Source organism: Arvicanthis niloticus, chromosome 26 (genome assembly GCF_011762505.2).
Source record: "Arvicanthis niloticus isolate mArvNil1 chromosome 26, mArvNil1.pat.X, whole genome shotgun sequence".
Taxonomy (NCBI): domain Eukaryota; kingdom Metazoa; phylum Chordata; class Mammalia; order Rodentia; family Muridae; genus Arvicanthis; species Arvicanthis niloticus.
In genome coordinates this window covers 25,038,117-25,053,440 of record NC_133434.1, presented here as the reverse complement: position 1 = coordinate 25,053,440, position 15,324 = coordinate 25,038,117, and the positions used below count along the sequence as shown (strand labels likewise).

The following is a 15,324-nucleotide window of genomic DNA, read 5'->3' as shown; positions in this document are numbered from 1 at the left end:
GTATATATTGCTTTGCACAGAGCTTAATTTCCTTCTCTCTGCTTTTTAGCCTTTGCCTTCTACTGTTTTATTTTAAGAACCAGTGATTATTTTGTTAATATGTGATGAAATTTACTCCTATTTTATCTACAAAATGATAAATAAGATGGGTGGAAACATCCTTATTTTGTTATGGTGTATTTCAAGAAATTACTGTCTTGTAAAAATGCAAAAATTAGAAACCTATAGTGAGACATAGCTGTTACCCTTTTATGTTCACAATTAATGAGGGTTGTTTTATATTCCATGAAAAACACTCCCTTATAGTTTTGATCATATCTTGAGAGTACTCACACTGTAGGGGCGTCTGAGATTCAGTGCTCCACCTCCGCTCTTCTCAGGCTTGCTTGCCAGATTAAACCCTGCTCAGTGGGTTTGTTTGTTTGTCCCCCCACCCCAAGTCTTCCTAATAACAATTTTTGCTTAGGTTCTTTTTCCTGCTTTTCATCTTTTAGGGTATTTCTTTTGAGCTGACCCCATGTGTTTTTCATAGCTGGTATTATATATTTTCAAAACTTACTAGTTTATAGACCTAACAGAACTCATGTGTGCATTTCTATTCTTAGATAATTCTGTGTTATTCATTATTTTAAATTTTCAGATAACAGATTGCTGACAGCAACTGATTCGATTCAGCTGTGGGCTCCTCCAGGCAGTGATATTCTAGAAGAGGAGGAAGAAGTCGATAATAAAGTCCCTCCTGTTTTAAATGATTGGAAGTGCATCTGGCAGTGCAAGTTAGTGTCTAAGTCAGTTGTAATAGTGATTCACTGAACGTCCTAAGTTATGTTTTTCCTTACAAAGATCTTTATTTTTTGGTAGTTCTCGTTCTCTCTCTCTCTCTCTCTCTCTCTCTCTCTCTCTCTCTCTCTCTATATATATATATATATATATATATATATATATATATGTGTGTGTGTGTGTGATATTGATATATATATATATATATATATATATATATTTTTTTTTTTTTTTTTTTTTTTTTTCGAGATAGGGTTTCTCTGTGTAGCCCTGGCTGTCCTGGAACTCACTCTGTAGACCAGGCTGGCCTTGGACTCAGAAATCCGCCTGCCTCTGCCTCCCAAGTGCTGGGATTAAAGTTGACTTTTTTAAACTAAAACTTATTGTAATATTGTTATTTAATTTTTAATCTGTGCTTTAGTTAATTGTTCTTCTAAAAGTAAAAAAAAAATATATTTATAGTTCAGTACTTGAGTTGACAAAATGACAGAATGTGTTAAAATAAGAGTGAGGTAAAGGTTTAGAAGCTCCAGCCACTTTTTGGAACGCAATGATGACTGGCTGTTAGTGTCAGCACAGGTTATGTAAGGAGACCCAGTTATCCAGGGAAGGTGATACACTGTTTGTAACATGTTATAATGAGGATTTTGATTGACATGGATGTAGCAATATCATGTATGGGTATTGTATTTTTTGTTTTTGAAAGTATACTTTGGGTTAGTTTTGTTAATGTTTTTAGGAAGGTGGAATTCCTTGTATTGTTATGAGGGCAGGAAAATCCTGTTATGATTGTGACATTGATATTAGGAATATCTTGTTTTGACCATTTATACATAGAACATACTGTTATGAACACACTGGTTTTCTTTTCCTAGAACCTCAGTGTCTGTACATCTGATGGAATGGTCTCCTGATGGTGAATATTTTGCTACTGCTGGAAAGGTAAGGGAGTAAGCCAAAAAGTCACGCACGCTCACAAAACACCTGAAAATGTCCCTTACGTCCATTTCCAGTTCTCTAGTCCATATATTGAGATTTTCTTGCAAAACTTGCTTGAAGTATATTAAAAATGTTTATGAGGCTGGAGATATAGCTCAGTGATGGTAAGTGGTAGTTACCTTTGTGAAGTCCTGAGCTTAGTTCTCAGCTCTGTAAAATGGGGAGATGTTTCTAAAAGACCTGGTGTGATCTCTACAGATAGTATATACTTGGGAAATAATGGCTGCTATTATTTCTATTTTACTTTTGTGTAATTATATGAAAAAATGTTCACATTTATTGTGTATATGGTGTGTATGAGAGACAGAGTGGGTGAGGGCTAGAGTGAGAGAGAGTGAGTGATGCATGGAAGTCAACTTACAAGGATCAGTGGGATCAGTCAACTTACAAGGATCAGTTATGTCCTTCCACATGTGGGTTCTGTGGATCAAACGCAAGTCATCAGGCCTTACCCACTGGGAATCTTGTTCACCATGCATTTACATTTAAATTAAAAAATTAACTTTTGAGAATTTCATCCATGGTATTTTGATGATATTCAATTCCCCCCAGACTCACCTCTCATTCCATACTCATTCAACTTGATGACCTTACTTTTTTTTTTTTTTTTTTTTTAAACCCAATGGACCCTATGTTGGACATTGTGGTGCATGTCTTCAATTCCAGTGCTTGGGAGGCAGAGGTAGGTAGATCTCTGTGAGTTCGAGACTAGCCTAGTCTACAGAATGAGTTCCAGAACAGCCAGAGCTATATAGTGAGACCTTGTCAAAAACAAAACAAAACAAAACAAAACAACAAAACAAAACCAAAAAACCACAAACAAACAAAAAACCTCCCAATCCAAAAAAATCAAAACCACAAAAACAACAGAAATCCAGTGAGTCCAGTTGTGTTACTAATAAACTTTTGGATGTATACACTAGAGCATGGCTATCTCAAAAAATTGTTTTTTTAAATTTAACTAGTTTTTCTATATTAAAAGTATAATGTAGTTCTATTTAAAAAGTAGAATTGAGCTGGACAGGATGGAGCACTCCTATAATCCCAGCACTTGGGAAGTAGGAGTAGGTGGATCAGGAATTGGCAAGGAGGTAGCACATACCTTTGGACTCAGTATTCAAGAAGAAGAGGAAGATGGATTTCTGTGAGGTGGAGACCAGCCAGGCTACAGGTGAGACCCAGTCTCCAAAAGGACAAGAAAAAAAAGGTCGATGTGTACTACTGAAATCCAGGGACAATTTCTGCCTTCTCCTTCCCACCCCTCTCCTGCCATTCTTCTTTCCTTCCTTTGTTTCTCAGACAGTATGTTGCTATGTGTGTATTAGTCAGGGTTCTCTAGAGGAACAGAACTGAATGAAAGCAAATACAGAGGGGACTTATTACAGTGGCTTACAGGCTGTGGTTTGAATAATCCATTATTTTATTCTAGAATTTAAAACAGTGTAATCCCAGAATTAAGTCCTGAGTTCATCTGTGTGTTGTTGAATATGGCTTACTGACTCCTTCCTTCTTTCCCCACCCTCCTGCCATGCCATTCCTGATGGGTATTTAGTAATGCTGCGGTGGGAGTCTTGCACACATGTGTTAGGCATGTGTATGGCTATTCTTGAGTGTGCCCGGGAGTAGAATTGGCTGGGTCCTAGGTTATTTGGCTCTGTAGCCTTCTTAGGTAGTGACAGTTAGTTGTGCGAAGCTCCTGTTGCTAACTGATGTTTTCACCACCTTTGCTTTTCTTCCTTGCCCAGTCCAGTATTATCAGGCTCTTAGGTTGCAAGAGTAGCTTTTGGACTCTGTTCAGATTTGTGCAGTCAGTGTTACTATTTGGAGGCTGTCAGATCTTGGAAATTCAGAGGGTATTGATTCACTGAGTGGTCTCAGTGAACTTTTATCCTAGAAACCCATTGGGATGTCTAGATCTGTCTGGAGGGACTGTATCTACCTGCATTAGGAAGAGTAGCAACCAGTCAGACTCTGGCTGCTTCTAGGTGCTGTTTTTCCTGATTCTAAAGGTCTACTTAACCCTTCTAGGGTCTGCCCTGTAGTTACTTGCTCTCTAAACTCAGGTTTAAAAGTGCTATGCTATTCCTCAGTGGAATGTTAGAATCCAGAATTAGTTAATTATTTTCCTGTTTCTAGAGTTTTAAAAATCCATACTCAGTTCTGCCATTTCGTAAACTGGGGAAGGAAATTGTTCATTTATTCTTATAGAAGACTGTAAGCACCCCATAGACAGAAATGCACCCTGGGCTGCTTCTCAAGTATGTTTCCTGGGTCACTGTAAGTTCTGAGTATTAGGGACATCTTGGCATTTATTTCCTTTTGGCAAAATGGCCATACTATAGATATTTTCACACCATGCCAGACAACAACATGAGAGGAGTTCCAGTTTGATCTATTTTTCTGAAAAATCACAGAGTTTTACTTTTAGCAGTAGACAAAAGCTCCATTATGGGGGTTAGGGAGATGGCTTAGATTAAAAGCACATGTTTCTGTTTTGGAGGATCTGGGTTTGGTTCCCATAAGGTGGCTCACAACTCTGTGTAATTCCAGTACCAGGGATCCAGTGACCACTTGTGGACTCTGTGGGCTCCTGCATTACAGCGGGTACATGTAAGCTTATGTACACACACACACCCACACACCCACACCCCCACTCCCCCCCCGCCCCCCCCCCACACTTACTTCGTAAAATGGGGCTGGAGAGATGGCTCAGTGGTTAAGAACATTGAATGCTCTTCCAGAGGACCCAGGTTCAATTTCCAGCACTCACGTGACTGCTCACAACTGTTTGTAATTCCAGGATCTGACATCTTCACACAGACATGCAGGCAGACAAAACACAAATGCACATGAAAATAGATAAATAAATAACATTCTTAAAACCATTCACTTCTTCATGGCAAGATGTGTTGGCACTTTTTATTTATTTAATTATTTATTTATTTTTTTAAAAATAATCTTAGCCCTTCTAAGAAGGGCCAAAGCACCCATACTTTGGTCTTCCTTGTTCATTAGCTTCATGTGGTCTGTGAGTTGTATCTTGGATATTTTGAGCTTTTGGGCTAACATCCACTTATCAGTGAGTGCATACCATGTGTGTTCTTCTGTGATTGGGTTACCTCACTCAGGATGATATTTTCTAGTTCTATCCATTTGCCTAAGACTTTCTTGAATTCATTGTTTTTAATAGCTGAGTAATACTCCATTGTGTAAATTACCACATTTTCTGTATCCCTTCTTCTGTTGAAGGACATCTGGGTTCTTTCCAGCTTCTGGCTATTATAAATAAGGCTGCTATGAACATAGTGGAGCATATGTCCTTGTTGTATGTTGGAACATCTTTTGGGTATATGCCCAGGAGTGGTACAGCTAGGTCCTCAGGTCCAATTTTCTGAGGAACCGCCAGACTGATTTCCAGAGTGGTTGTTCCAGCTTGCAATTCCACCAACAATGGAGGAGTGTTCCTCTTTCTCCATATCCTCGTCAACATCTGCTGTCACCTGAGTTTTTGATCTTAGCCATTCTGATTGGTGTGAGGTGGAATCTCAGTGTTGTTTTGATTTGCATTTCCCTGTTGACTAAGGATGTTGAACATTTCTTTAGGTGTTTCTTGCCTATTTGAGTTTCCTCAGTTGAGAATTCTTTGTTTAGCTCTGTACCCCATTTTTAATAGGGTTATTTGGAGTCTAATTTCTTGAGTTCTTTGTATATATTGGATATTAGCCCTCTATCAGATATAGGATTGGTAAAGATCTTTTCCCAATCTGTTGGTTGCTGTTTTGTCCTATTGACAGTGTCCTTTGCCTTACAGAAGCTTTGCAATTTTATGAGATCCCTCATGGGAGCAAATATGGAGACAAAGTGTGGGACAGAAACTGAAGGAGGGGCCATCCAGAGACTGCTCCACCTGGGTATCCATCCCTTGTGCAGTCACCAAAGGTAGACGCTGATGTGGATGCCAGGAAGTGCATGCTGACAGGAGCCTGATATAGCTGTCTCTTTAGAGGTCTGCTAGAGCCTGAAATATACAGAGGCGGATGCTCACAGTTAACCATCGAACTGATCAAGGGGTTCCCAATGGAGGAGTGAGAGAGAGAGAAGATGGAAGGAGCTGAAAGGGTTTGCGGCCCCTTGAGGAGAGCAACAATACCAACCAACCAGAGTTCCCAGGGTCTAAACCACTAGCTTGGGAGCACATAGGGAGGGAGGGACCCATGGCTCCAGCTGTATATGTAGGGGAAGATGACAAATATCAGGCATAGGTGCGTGAGGAGGTCCTTGGTCCAGTGAAGGCTGGATGCCCCAGTGTGGGGGAAATCGTGGGTGGGGAGGTGGGAGGCTTGGTGGGGGCATATCCTCATAGAAGCAGGAGGAGGGGGGATGGGATGGGGGTTCCTGGGTGGAGGGAAATGGGGAAAGGGGATTACATCTGAAATGTAAATAAAATATCCAATAAATGAAAAAAAAATCTTAGCCCTTGAGAGGCTGAAGTGGAGGCAGGAGGATTATGAGTTCAAGACCAGCCATGGCTATATAGCGAGAACCTGTCTCAAGCAATGTTCTCCTCCTCCCATAAACAAAACAAAACAAAACAAAACAAAAACCCCAAACCTTCCAGACAACAAAAACAGAGGCAAACCCTTCATTATATATGTATATGTATCACATTTTCTTTACCCACTCATCTGTTGAGGGACACCTCAGCTGCTTCCAGACCTTGGTCATTGTGAATTGTGCTCAGTAAACATGGGTGTGCAGGTATCTTTTTGTAGTATACTGATTGAGATTCCTTTGGGTGTCTCTAGTTGTGAAATTGTCCGGCTTTACTGTGGCCTAGTCTTGTGGCTTGGCACAGAGGTAGTTGCTCAAGAGTTGCAAGAACATAATAGGAAAATTGTCTTCATTGGAGACAGGAAAGTTACAGTCATATGCAAGTTAGCAGCAGTTCTGATCACTAACAATTTCTAAGTGAAAATATTTTAAGATAGATGTGTAGCAGCCATCATGTGGTATCAAAATATTTTATTTCTAGGTATCAAAATATTTTATTTCTAGGTAAAAATCACATAGACTGTTAACACTGCTTTGCTTTGTTGAAGCATTTTCTTCAAATAGTAGTTATGGAAACAGAGGTAATTGTTCTTCCAAGTTCATGGAACTTAGGGCCTTAATTTCTATGCTTCTCTAGAATCATCATTGAGATAAGGATACATGTAGTTGATATGGGAGGCATCTTGGTTTCTGTCCTGCTACTGCAATAAGATACTGACAAAACAACTTTGAGGGAGAAAAGTTAGTTTTGGTTACAGTTCTGAGTTACAGACCATCACCATGGGGAAGTCACAGAGGCAGAAGCTTGCAGAGACAGGTCATATTGCATCCTCAGGCAAAACCAGAGGAACAAATGCAGGTGCTTCTCAGCTCCCTGTCTCCATTTAATGTAGTCTAGGATCCTAGCCAGGGAATGTTCCTACCCACAGTGGGCGGTTGTCTCCCATAATAAATGCAGTCAAATAGTCCTCCACAGGCGTGCCTAGAGGCCTCTCTCCCAGGCCATTCTAGATTCTGCCCCTTGACAATTAGCAAGTCATCACATGGGAAATGATCAGACAAGATATACTGGATTGAGGGATATTCTTAAGGAACATGGCCGTATGCCTTTTCTTAAGTGTATTAGTTGACTTAAATCTGTGGGTACTCTGAGAGCCAGCATTATTCATATACATTGTATTCCTTGTGCATACTCTTCAAAGATTATTTAAAATATTTTTATACAGTATATTTAATCATATTCTTTCTTCTTCCCCAACTTCTCCCAGGTTCTCCTTACCCTCCCAAATTTATTTCTTATTCATATTCTTTACACATCAGTAATTGGCAGAGGACTGGCGAGGCTAGAGCTGAGACCCTCCAGAGATAGAGATGCAAGTAGATAATTTCAGCTGAAACTGACACACTCAGATTGCTAAGCTGTTTGAGTACGGGTGATGGACCAAAAGCATTTGTTACATTGAGAACCCCTGGTTTAGAAGCTGGGCATTTTATATTTGTATTTGTCATTCAGTAGTTTTTATAATTTTGGGAAATGGTTAGACCACGGCAGTTAATTTTTTCTGTGTATCTGTCTGTATATCCAGGGGTCCTATATAGTTTATTGAAAAGCTTCTCTTTCCTTCCTCTCTGGAGCTACTTTTATCACAAATCAAATGTCTGCATTGCTGTGCATCTGCTTCTGGGCTCTGTTCAGTGTGTTCATTCCTTGTACTTGTGCCACTGTCTTAATTGATAAGCTTTTAAAACAAGTCTCTTCTCATTTGCTAGGTATGGTGGTGCCTGCTAGTAGTAATCCTAACAGTGGGGTGGCTGAGCTGGGAGAACGCTTATTCTAAATACAGACTTTTATTGTATTGTCAGGAGAGTGGCTGAGAGTCTATATGAACAAGCAGGAATGACAGAAACACCCCTTAGTTTCTGCCATGTCTGCCTGCCTCCTTGCAGGACCTAGAAAGGGTGTTTTCTTCCTTCTGTCATACATGGGTTTTTCCTCATTTTCAGTTGAGACCACTTACCAGCACTCTTCTAGTAGTCATCAGAGACTTCCTGTTACTGAAGCCTGTGGTTAATTCTTACTTAACCTATAATCATGAGTCAACACATTAGTTACTTCTTTCTTTTTAAAACCTTTTTTTTTTTTAAAGGAGTGTGTTTGGATTCACAGGGAAACTGAGGAAGGTACAGAGAAATCTCGGAACTGCTTATCCCTCTACACATGCACATCTTCCTGTATTGCCCACATTTATTTTAGTTGATGCGCTTGCACTATTTTTACCCAGAGTTAGTGTTTTATCTTAAGACTCACTCTTGTGCCCATCCCTTGGGCCTGCGTAAATTTATACGTGCCTGGACCTGACATCATAGTGTTGTGTAGAGTATTTTCACTGCTCTAGAATGTCTGTCCTCTTCCTATTTGTAATTCTGACTGTCCTTTAGGTGTTTTCTGCATTATTTTATTTATGCAACTTTGGGCAGAGTTGTTTTGTTTTGGTGGTGGTGACAGCAGTGGTAGGTACAGTCCCATGGATCTCAGGTTGGCTTCTAGCTCACTGTGTAGCTGGGGATGGTCTTCTAATCCTTTAGTTTCTGCTCATGGAGTCCTGGTATTATGGGTGTGTGCCACACCAGCTGTCTGTGCTTTCAGTATTGTAGTACCCAGGTTCAGTTTTTGGACCTTTCTCTAAATATAACTGTTCTCTTAGTTTTTAAATGCCATTTTTTAAATGCTGATGACAAGATTTTGTCCGTTGCCTGCCTCTCTCCCTTTACCCCTTGATCTGTACCTCTATTATTATCCTTGTGGGTCTCCTTGAGGGTATATTCATAATCTCCTCACTAAAGTTTTTTTATTTTTATTTATTTATTTATTTATTTATTTATTTATTTATTTATTTATTTTTTTGGTTTTGGGGGACAGGGTTTCTCTGTGTAGTCCTGGCTGTCCTGGAACTTACTCTGTAGACCAGGCTGGCCTCGAACTCAGAAATCCACCTGCCTCTGCCTCCCCAGCGCTGGGACTAAAGGCATGCGCCACCACTGCCCAGCTCCTCACTAGTTTTTTTAAGCTACAATGAGCCCATTCAGATAAACCCTGTGTTCTTCTTGATTGCCTCCATGATATATTCAGATACAAGCCACCATTATGAATAACTTACTGTCTTTAAAATTTATGACAACAGTTCTTCCAGATTTTACTGTGTTCCTGTCTTTTCAAAGTGTTCTTCTTAAAAATTCAAGCCTTTCTGTAATAAGGCATATTCCATGCACATCATTTAGAGAAAGATAAATTAAAAATATAAAAGATTTATGGGACATGAAACTGCGTGCGTGTAATGTAAGTTCTATTTTTTATATGTATTTTTCTCTCTGTACAGAGTAATAAATATCCTATGTGATGATATGAAGTAATTCACTTCCAGGATTGTGTATATAAGTGATCAGACTAATCCCATCATTAAATCATCACACCTTGCATTCATCTTTAGACTCCATTTCGATGTATGGAATATATACAGGTCATGTTTTACATGATATGACTCTCGGCTTTACAAAAGGGTCTGATTTTTGTGTTTCTAAGGAGAGGAACAAGTCAGCAAAGCATCTACAAAATGCCTGATTTACATAATATTCAGACCTTCAAGAATTACTTTCATTTGGCTAATTTCTACATATTGAATATTTATTATGTTTCTTCATACCTGGTTATTTATCTCAGCCCAAGCCTCCATCCCACACACACCCCTAAACAAGCCCCCTTACTCAATTCTACTGGATTATTCTGTGATGTTAGACACCTGAAAACTACTGGTGATGTGGGGTTTTATCCCTGCATGTGAGTGAACATGATGAGAGAGTACAGTGTTCCTCTCGGGATTGAGGACTCCATGTTTGAGGTGGGCAAACTTGATTTGGTCTTGCTACAGGAGGAACAGCAAAGGAAAGAGGGAGGAACCTAAGCGAGGCGTGTGGAGGCAAAGTAAGATAAAGGAAACGTAGTTCTCATCTGTTCCTTTTCATGACTACTTTATACACCTATACAGTATCAGTGTCAGTTGCTACAGAATTTTAGCTGGCCTGAGCTGGTTCACTTGTGAAATTGTGCTGGTTATCTTTAAGCTTATCAGTTGTTTGTCCGATCAGACACTTGACCAGTATTTAGTCCAGGCTGTACAGACGATGATGTATTTGGATTGTTGTTGTTGTTCATCTACAGACTCAAAGCATAATCATTTAAAGTACCTTGGGAGTGTGTAGAGTGTAACTATAATAGCTTTATGATTCTGATGATTTTTTTAATAATATAAAAGATGGATCTTCCATGTTACAATCACAAAATTAAAACCAGTATTTAAAAGTGGAGAAGTATTAAAATATTATGGAAAAAAATTCAAGCCAAAAGATCAGATGTGGCACACACTTTTAGTTCCAGCACTGAGAAGTCTAAAGTTAGAAGATGGTTATGAGTGTCAGGTTAGCCTGAGCTACAAAGTAAGACCTTGTGTCAACACTCCTCTGAACCTGTCATGAGGTTTTTCCTTTTCCTTTTGGAAAGCCAGAAACTTTAAGGCTCCCCCTACCCCCACTGTACTGTGTCGGTCCAGGGATCATTCCTTCAGTCATATTTCCTCTTATTTCATCCCTTTGTAGACTTGACTCTAGCCAGTTAGACCTCAGTGTTCCCAAACAGGTTTGGTACTTGAACACACAGAGTTGCTACACTTGTAGCCTCCAGCCTTGTCTTCCCAGTCATCTATCTGTATGGCTTTCCTTGTTTACTTCTGAAAGTCACTTTGATAGCAAGGTTTCTCTAGGCACCCCTTTATAAATTGTACCTCATCTTCCAACATATTCTCTGTACTCTTTGTCTGCCTTAATTTTATCCATAATACTTATCATTAGGCATCTATATTGGCTCTCTTTTTACTGTGTAGCAAATGACTACAAATGCAGCAGCTTCCACGACACATTATTATCTCGGCTCTTTGGATTAGGAGTCTTGGCTTGGCTAGGTGCTCTGATGAGAGGTGTGAAACACTCTAATGAAGGTTGCCTGATTCTCACCTGGAGACATAGCTAGAGAATCAGCTTGCAGACTTACTCCAGTGGGCAGAGTTGATTTTTTTGCAGCAGTCTGGCTGGAGGGCTGGCTTTTTGCTGGGTTTTGGTTGAGGCTTTCTCCAGACCCCGAGGCTGCTGAAGCCCTTTGCTGGATGGGCTTCCTTTCTCTCCACTCTCAAATAAAATACCTAAACAGTTTACTTAAGTGTCAATAGGGAGTCAGGGAAAACAGGAGCAGTCACAGCTAGAGCACATGAAGACAGCTACAACAAATACTTTGGAAGGAAAAAATACTGAAATTAGATATGAGAAACAAAACACTGAAAATTTTGATAAGATTGTTCAGTCAGGAATAATAAAAAGGTAGTTTCTATATTGAATGCAGAGATTCATAGAGAGCTTTTTAAAAAACAGTGCCTGAAAAGAATGAGTTAATAATGAAGGAAAATTATTTTCAAGATCATAGAAAAAATAATTTGAAAACTAGTATAATTTATGAGCTTTTCTTAAATCAGTTTATTTATTTTTTGTTTGTATTTTGGGGGTTGGGGAGCTCATGTGTGTGCTAGCATATGGAGGTCAAAGGACTGATCATTCTATCATGTGAGTCCTATGGATCAACACGGAGATCTACTTGCCTTGGCCGCCTTGGCTGAAGTTAAAGGTGTGTGACTCCATCCATGGCAGAAGGCTGGCTTCTTAATAAGTCTGTATATGGAGATAAATGTAGTATAACGATCACTTCTGAAATACTAAAATTATATAACAGTTGAATCAAGAAAGGTTCATTTGAGCTGGGCTGTCACTCAGTGGCAAGAGTCTGAGTGTGTGTAGGTCTCTGAGTCCCATAGGATGGATTTTTTTTTTTAAAGCCAATTATGTAGACAGCTGGGTCTCACAAAGATTTGTTTGCTTCTATGTCTTGTATGCTGAGATTAAAGATGTGCATGATCTTGCCTTTTATTTTTTGACGTAGCTCAGACAGGCCTCATATGCATATGTAACCGATTCCTGGTTCTTCCACCTCCCCTAACCCAGGATTACAGGTATGTGCCACCAGGCCAGCTTTGGATGTATGGTCTTTTGACAGAGCCATTGGCATTTTATTTTATTTGTGATATGGGGCGTTGAATTTAGGATTTTGTACAAGCAAGGTAAATCTACCACCAAGCTATAGTCTCACTCCCTTCCCCATTTAAAATATATTTTGGGGGCCAGAGAGATGGCTCAGCAGGTAAAGGCATTTGTCAGCAAGTCTTACAACCTGAATTTGATTCTAGGGGTCTATGTGGTTGAAGGAGAGAGCTGACTACTGCAAATTGCCCGCAACTTGCACACCATGGCATGTGTGTGTCTACTCACAGACACAGAAACACACACAAATAAACAGTAAGGTGTAATAAAAAGTTAAATAAATTGAGACAAGGTCTTAGTTGCCAAAGCTGGTTTTGTACTTGTGATTCTCCAGCCTCGTCTTGCCCCGCAGCTGGGTTGGCAGGGCTGTGCCTTTAGGCTTACCCACTTGGCACTGTGAACTTGGCTAAGGACTTCTGTATGATAACATGGTTCATTATATGAACCTTTATTTGAAGTCTCATCATTAATTTGAAAGATGCTTTTGAACTTGTGTAGGATTTAGTCACAAGAGTTAAAGCATATTTCCCTTCAGTGGGTGACTAGATTTGAAGCTCCTCAAGGCCCTCCACCTTGGTTAGATATTCAGGAACCAAGAAGCGTTGTCTTTGAATTTTTATCACACACAGCCTTAGAAGATTACTGAGAATTTTTACTTGTTTAATTACATTTCCCTAAGCTTGTATTCAGTTCTCTAAAGAGCTGTTTAATAATTCTTATGGAATGATAAGAATATTTTATTGGTAAGGATCCTTTGAGGGTTAGTTAGCAAGTATGTTGGATTTAAGAAGATTATTTCCTCCCTCAGGTTTTGGAAAGATAAAATATTAATTTAGATTCTCTTGAGAAGAGAACAGAAATTGACTTTGGAATGCTGGGCAGTTTTTGTTCCCATACCCCCATCTGTTCTGTTGAGAAGGCGGGGTCTGGGATCTGATGAAGCAGATGGAGCTGTGTGGCTCTCCAGAGAGTGCTTCCCACTCCTCTGAGTTCAGTTGTTATGAGAATACAATTACTTTTGGGATTTTGAATATTATTGGATACTTTTGCTGATAAGATTTATTTCTTATAAATGTGGAATTAAATGTTTCTTGGGCTTAAGAATATTTGGAATTTTTATATGAGCTTAAATAAAATTTTACTTATTAATGAGCCATTTTTAATCACATGGTACTTGATTAAATCTTTTTTTTTTTTTTTTAAATAGTCTCTCAGTATGTAGCCCAAGGTAGTCTCCAGTTCATCCTGGCTCAGCCTTCCCAGTTCAGTGCTGAGAGGTTTCTGTGTGTGTGTGTGTGTGTGTGTGTGTGTGTGTGTGTGTGTGTGTTTCCATGCCTGGCTCTAAAGTCTTTTTAAGGGTACTGCAATTTTTCACCATGTGAATAAATGTACTACAATTTAACTTAGCCACAAAACTCGAAAAATCTATTATTAAATAATTGTAATATTTATATTTAAATAACATTATTATTATTATTAATTGGGATGGAATCCAAGGCCTCATGCAAATTAGACAAATTCTGTATCACGGAGCTACACTTCTAGCCTCAGACAACTCTTAATTAACATTAAGTGTATTGTTAAAAATGAATACACAAGGCCCTCTTCCTTTCTGCCATCTTCCAGTTAACTCTCCAAAATGATGAACACAAAGGGAAAGAGGAGAGGCACTCGGTATATGTTCTCTAGGCCTTTTAGGAAACATGGAGTTGTTCCTTTGGCCACATACATGTGAATCTACAAGGGGGATATTGTAGACATCAAGGGAATGGGTACTGTTCAAAAAGGAATGCCCCACAAGTGTTACCACGGCAAAACCGGAAGAGTCTACAGTGTCACCCAGCATGCCGTGGGCATCACTGTAAACAAGCAAGTTAAGGGCGAGATTCTGGCCAAGAGGATCAGTGTGTGGACCGAGCACATCGAGTACTGGAAGAGCAGAGACAGCTTCCCAAGCAGGGGAAGGAGAGCGATCAGAAGAAAAAGGAAGCCAAAGAGAAGGCACCTGGGTTCAGCTGAAGCTCCAGCCTATGCCACCCAGAGGAGCACACTTTGTGAGGACTAATGGAGAAGAGCCGGAGCCGCTGGAGGTCATTCCATCTGAATTCATGGCCTAGTGTGCAAAAGAGAAATAAAGGACCCGGACTGCAGAGTGTTTTCTTTAGGTTGGAAAAAAATGAATACACAAATCTTGTCATTTTTTTCTTTTTAAATTAACTTACTGAGATAATTTAGCATCTTTCAATGGATTTTGACAAATTTAAAGACCACTGAGAGAATCAGCATTAAGAGAGCATTGCTGTCATCTCAGAATATTAGCTGCCTTTTTATAGTAGTGAGAATCTTCCTTCTGTTTTGTTGTTTTTGGTGGTGGTATGTGTGTGTGCAAGAACGAGGTCTACATCTGGTATATTTCACTCTCCACTGTGTTTACTTGTTTGTTTATTATATTTTAAGACAGGGCCTCTTATTTAACCTGAACTCACATAGAAAGATGGACCTGGCTGCATAAGCCTGTGATTCTAGCATTCTGAGGGAGGAGATAGGTGGGTTGCAAAAGCTTTTTGGCTAGTCATACGAGCCAAAATGATGAGCATCTCATTTAATGAGAGACGCTGCTTCAAGGCAGTAAAGCACAGAATGATAGAGGAAAACACCTGAAGTCCTCTGGGTCCTCTTCTGCTTCCACTTGTGTGTGCATAGATGCATGCAGCTGCATACTTAACATGGATGTCAACACACACAGTTCACATGGTAAAATCAGTGCTGTTGTCATACTTTAGAAATAGAAGTGGTTTA

General features: G+C 39.6%; 1 protein-coding gene across 4 annotated transcripts in view; it reads left to right on the top strand.

Moving 5' to 3' along the window:
- Positions 1 to 15,324, top strand: part of Dmxl2 (Dmx like 2) — a 144,472-nt gene that overhangs the window by 26,203 nt on the left and 102,945 nt on the right. For all 4 annotated transcript variants that reach the window (XM_076925250.1, XM_076925249.1, XM_076925252.1 and 1 more), the window contains exons 5-6: positions 641 to 776; positions 1,656 to 1,722. In XM_076925250.1, coding sequence (XP_076781365.1) covers positions 641 to 776; positions 1,656 to 1,722 — 203 coding nt within the window. The remainder of the gene's footprint in view (positions 1 to 640; positions 777 to 1,655; positions 1,723 to 15,324) is intronic.